At 50.2% G+C, this 5,319-nt stretch overlaps 1 protein-coding gene across 1 annotated transcript; it reads left to right on the top strand.

The window, feature by feature from the left end:
• The first annotated feature begins 1,319 nt into the window (after positions 1–1,319).
• LOC121839368 lies at positions 1,320–2,781 on the top strand. Its single transcript, XM_042297901.1, has 2 exons — positions 1,320–2,302; positions 2,676–2,781. Exons 1-2 carry the CDS (start codon positions 1,360–1,362, stop codon positions 2,756–2,758), a joined length of 1,026 nt encoding a protein of 341 aa, XP_042153835.1. The 5' UTR covers positions 1,320–1,359; the 3' UTR covers positions 2,759–2,781.
• The last annotated feature ends 2,538 nt before the right edge of the window (positions 2,782–5,319 follow it).

The following is a 5,319-nucleotide window of genomic DNA, read 5'->3' as shown; positions in this document are numbered from 1 at the left end:
CTTGAACTCTAACCCTTGCAAAAACAAAGTGTCGTACAGACAAATACACTATCTTAGTAAAAGCGGATGCTTAAGCTACTTTGGGAGTACGCTATCCCTATTAGGCCAAGATCGCTTCTCGGCCTTTTGGCTAAGATCACGTGCAGTGTCCCTGACAGTGCTGCACTTGATCAGAGAAGCGATCGCAGGCCGGAGGGCGCCCGGGAGTTGTGCTATTTATTTTTGTTGAAAATTATTATTCTTGTATTGTTTCACTATTGTTTTTGTCCTGGGTTAGGTGGTGGTTCTGGTGGTGGACTACAGGTGCACCAGCACCTGTAGGGTGAGTTAAAGGCCCTCTGGTCCTTTTTTCTTTCTTATTTTATTTCAGTTTTCCCCTTGTTTGTCCTGTTTTGTACCTCTCCTCCCCCTTGTACCCTACCCCCCTTCAATCACTCCTACTGTTTTGAGTTTCGTGTTGCCGGCTAGCCCTTTGGGCGTGGCAGGCATTGCATTGTTGCGTGTTTGTCCGGTTGTATTTTCCCTGTCCCCATCCACCTTATACTTGTTAGTTCACCCCCTAATACTGCCTTTGTTTCTGTTTTTTTGTTTTGTGTTGTCAACTGGGGGACCTTTGCTGGCCGGCTCGCTAGCTGGTTAGTTTGGCCTGGTCTGCTGGTGAGGCTCGCTAGCTCTCCCGGCCCTCAAGCTTGGCAGGGTTTGTGTTAGTCAGTGCCCCTTTTGTTTTCCCCTTATTTCCCCTTACCTAAATTTGTTTGTTAGTCCCCCCCCCCCGTTCCTTGGTTGGTTTTTGTTTATTTTTGTCTTCCCCCTTCGTGTCATTAATTGTAAAAAGAAATTGCACACAAAAAAAAAAAAAAAAAAAAAAAAAATCCCTCCCCTTGTGTCCCTTCCCATCGTTGATAAGATTAGTTTGGTGCTGTGCTAGATAGCTTGTTGTGTGTCCCGTGGTACTGGTAGGCCCTGTTCAGCACAGCCTGGCTGAGCCTGCTAGTTCCTTGGCTGTTTTACCTTCTCCCCCCCCTTCTCCTCTTCCCCTTCCCCCTCCCCTCTCACTGGTGTTGGGCTGTAAAGGGAGTGGGCCTCCATCATGTCAGCAGCACAGGCTGGCATGAGGAGGCACCATGCAGTGCGCCTCCTTCTAAAGGAGAAGGGAGGAAAAATAATGGAGTTATCCCGATTGGATTTCTCCAGAAAATTCCTCCAGAAAGAGCTCGGTTTTCATCCCGCGCAGGTAAACTGCATCTTAGCCCTCCCCTATAGGAAGGGCTTCGATGTCAGTTTTGCCAACGCCAGCTACCTGAGGGAGTTCTGGGGAAACTCCAGAACGCCCTGAACACCCAGGGGTCCCTCACAGCAATGTTTGAGGTGACCAAGCTGACGGATAATAGCATTAAAACCGTTATTATCCGTATGTACAATGAAACCGTACAGCCGGAGGACATTGCAGTATGGCTGGGCAGGTACTGCAACGTGAAGGGTCCCCTGATCCATGTAAAAGACCTCGATGGGATCTGGACAGGGGCCTGGAGAGTCACTGTCCAGCAAAGGGAGGACCCTGGGGGCTATGGTGGGTTGAAAGCCATCCCATCCACCATAGTCCTCGGAGAGAACAGGGGCCATGTTCACTACCAGGACCAGCCCAAGCTGTGCCGTAAGTGTGGTGAACATGGCCACCTTGCAGACGCCTGTCAGAAGGTTGTCTGCATGAAGTGCCGGGAGGTGGGCCACCGCTACGAGGAGTGCACGAACGGAAGGTCGTGCAACCTCTGTGGCGAGCGGTCCCACCTCATCCGCGACTGCCCCTCCTCCTGGGCCAACAGGGCCAAGGCTGGAAGGAGGGAGTGGGCGGCCGCGGACCGGGCTTTCGAGCGCCAGAGGGCTGGAACGGCAGTTGCCGAGGTGGTAGTGGAGGAGCCGGTGGTGGTGGAGGAGGAGGCAGTAGTGGAGCCGGTAGTGGTGGTGGAGGAGACAGTTGTGGAGCCGGTGGTGGTGGTAGTGGCAGTAGTGGAGGGCGCGGAAGGTGTAGTGGTGGAAGAAGTGGGAGGAGAGGACAAAACCCTCCCCACCCCAATCCCCCTGCCCCAGACTAATGTGACCCCTGAAGGAGAAAGGGCCGAGAAAGACGGCTCCGGAGAGATGTTCAGCGAAAGCTCCCCAAGTGGGTCAGATATTATAGGGTCGGTGTCGGAAAGCACCATGGAGACTGTGTCAGAAGGTACGGGAGAGGAGGGGGAGATTCTGAAGGAACACCTCCCCCTACGTAAAAGAAACGCTGAAGAGCTCTCTGACCCCGAACAGGGTGAGGAGAAAAAGGGAAAGGTGGAGTGGGAGAGCTCTCAGGGGGAGGAAGAACCCAGAACCTTCCCCTCCAACTCCCCCAATCAAGTTTCCTTTTTAAGTCCTATTTTAACCTCCTCTCCCTTCCAAACTCCCTTACCCCGGAGGGAGAGAGAGAAAGTCCCGGAGAACTAACCCCCTTTTAACTGTTCAATGCTTCTTCTTTTAGCACTGTTTTTACTCACCCCTTTTATGGCTTTTAAAATCACCACTATAAATGTGAGGAGTGTAAGAACAGCAACAAGAGCACAGTCGGTTTTATCCTTTTTAGAAAGGTTTAACTCTGATGTGTTTTTACTACAGGAGTGTGGTCTACCCTTTTTATCCTCTTACAGGAAATGGGGGGATAAGTGGCAGCACGGGCCCTCCATTTGGAGTGGCTCCAATTTTAACAAGAACGACGGTGTTGCCATTTTAATCAAGACCCCACAGGTGGTGGTGAAGGGAGCACGGTGGTGGTAGGTGGGCGTGCTCTTTTAGCCAATTGTACCTTTATGGGGAGGGATTTTAACATGCTAAATGTGTATGGTTTTAATGACAAACATGACCGGTGCACACTTTTAGAAGACCTGCAGTCCCACATGCTAGGGAGGGATCCTCTAGTGGTGGGTGGGGATTTTAACTGTGTTTTAAGTAGAGCAGACAGGAGAGGGGCAGGAGGGGATTTTAAGGTAGACAGGTCAAGTGTTTTATTGCAAGGGCTGTGCAGAGATTTTAAACTGACTGACTGTTTTAAAACCCTGCATCCAAGAGAGGAGGGCTTCACCTGGACCAGTGGTGATGGCACCAGAGCCTCTCGCATTGATTATCTGTTTACCCGGGACTGTCCCCCAACTGATGCTAGAATAACCCCTGCTTTCTTCTCAGATCACGTAATGCTGACGTGCACCCTTTCACTATCTTCGGGGTGACTGTGGGAAGAGGGCCCTGGAAATTGAACTGCTCCCTTTTAGAAGATGATAGAGTAGTTAGTCAGTACAGAGAGCAGTTCAGCCAGTGGCAGACGCTACAGGACTTCTTTGACACGCGAGCACAGTGGTGGGAAATGGTGAAGGGAAGGACGAGGACCTTCTTTAGAGAGATAGGAAAGAAAAAAGTAAAGAAAAAGAGAGACGCATGGTGGGACTGCAAAAGCGACTGGAAAGGTATTTTAACCTTTGCCAACAGGGCCTTGATTTTAACCAAGAAATTAAAGAAGTAAAAAAGGAAATGGCACTTTTAGCAGAACAGAGAAGCAAGGGGGTTATTTTAAGAAGCAAGGAAAGGGAATTAGAAGAGGGGGAGAAGTGCACCAGGTACTTTTTAAGAAAATAGTTAGTAAGGGTAGGATTATGACAGGATTGAGAAACAAGGACGGGGTTTTAAAAACAGACACAGAGGGAATAAAGGAAGTGGTCGAGGACTTTTATGGGGAACTGTTTGGGGTAAAAGATGTGTGCGAGGGAACAATGGGGGACCTTTTAACATACATCGACAAGACCTTACCCAATACAGACGACCTGAAAAAAGACCTGACGAGGACAGAAATAGACCAAGGACTGAAACGTTTTAAGAGGGGTAAATCACCGGGGAGGACGGCCTCCCTTGGAGTTTTATCTGACCTTTTGGGATGTTTTAGCCGACGAACTTCTGACTGTTTTTACTGACTTCGAACACCTTGACAGACTACCCGACAGTTTTAGAGTGGGGATCGTGACTCTTTTATACAAGAAAAACGACAGGACGGACCTGAAAAACTGGAGACCGATTACCCTTTTAAACTTTGATTGTAAACTTTTTACCAAGGTTTTAACACTCAGAATGTCTTCTGTTTTAGGGGAGGTGATCCACCCGGACCAAACCTGTGCCGTGCCCGGAAGGAAGATCACGGACAGCCTGATACTGATCCGAGATGCCATCTGTTACGCGAGAGACAGAAACATGAGGCTTGTAGTCCTAAATTTAGATTTTGAAAAAGCCTTTGATCGGGTCTCGCACCAGTACCTCTTTAAGGTGCTGCAAAAAATGGGTTTCCCGGACAGGTTTTTAGCTTGGGTGGGACTGCTGTACGGGGACATCACCAGCAAAATCCTTGTAAATGGGCATCTGTCAAAAGCAGTGGGAGTACACTGCGGCGTCCGTCAGGGCTGTCCGTTATCTCCTCTTCTGTTCGTGGCCTGTATTGAACCACTGGCACAGGTCTTGAGAAGGGACCAAGGGATCAGTGGGGTGGGTATCCCGGGGAGTGGGGGGATGACCGCCAAGTGCGTCTTTTACATGGACGACGTCAACATTTTATGTACCGACCTTTTATCCGTCGACAGGACTCTGGACAGGACTGACTGGTACGGACGAGCCTCTGGGGCGAGACTGAACAGAGACAAGACAGAGGCCCAATTCTTCGGACCGTGGGCAGACCCAGACTTGACCAGACTACCTCTGACAGTTAAATTGACGGACATAAGGGTACTGGGGGTAAAGTTTGACCGGGGGAGGAGGGAGCGGTAACTGGAGTGGAATCCTGGGGACTGTAAGACAGAGACTGGGTTTTTGGGGACTACGACAGCTGACTTTTGAGGGCAAGGTTTTAATCTATTAAAGCAGTGATTTTACCTGTGCTTTTATTAATCAGTTCTGTTTTTATCCCCCTCGAAGGAGTATTTTAGACCTGGAGCGAATGCTTTTTACTTCCTGTGGGGGGCAGGTGGGAGAGGCTGAGGAGGGAGGTGGTCAAGAGGCCCAGGTCCAAGGGGGAAAGGCTTGCCTGACCTCTACTTGTTCCTGGGCAGCCGCTACACAGCGTTACATCTGACTCTTGCCACCTCCCGGTCAACAACAAGACTCAGGCCCTCGCACGGTTCTGGCTGGGATCTTACCTCAGGACTCTGAGGCTGATCCCAGTCGACCTGCGAGCCCCAGTCTCTTTCCTGCTACCCCCGCCCTACGTCCAGCTCCAGAAGTTTTTAAGACATTTTAAACTGGAAAAAGAAACAGTCACGG

The sequence above is a fragment of the Oncorhynchus tshawytscha genome, linkage group LG02 (genome assembly GCF_018296145.1).
Source record: "Oncorhynchus tshawytscha isolate Ot180627B linkage group LG02, Otsh_v2.0, whole genome shotgun sequence".
In the NCBI taxonomy this organism is placed as follows: domain Eukaryota; kingdom Metazoa; phylum Chordata; class Actinopteri; order Salmoniformes; family Salmonidae; genus Oncorhynchus; species Oncorhynchus tshawytscha.
The sequence above is the reverse complement of the archived record's forward strand: the minus strand, read 5'-3'. Positions and strand labels throughout refer to the sequence as shown.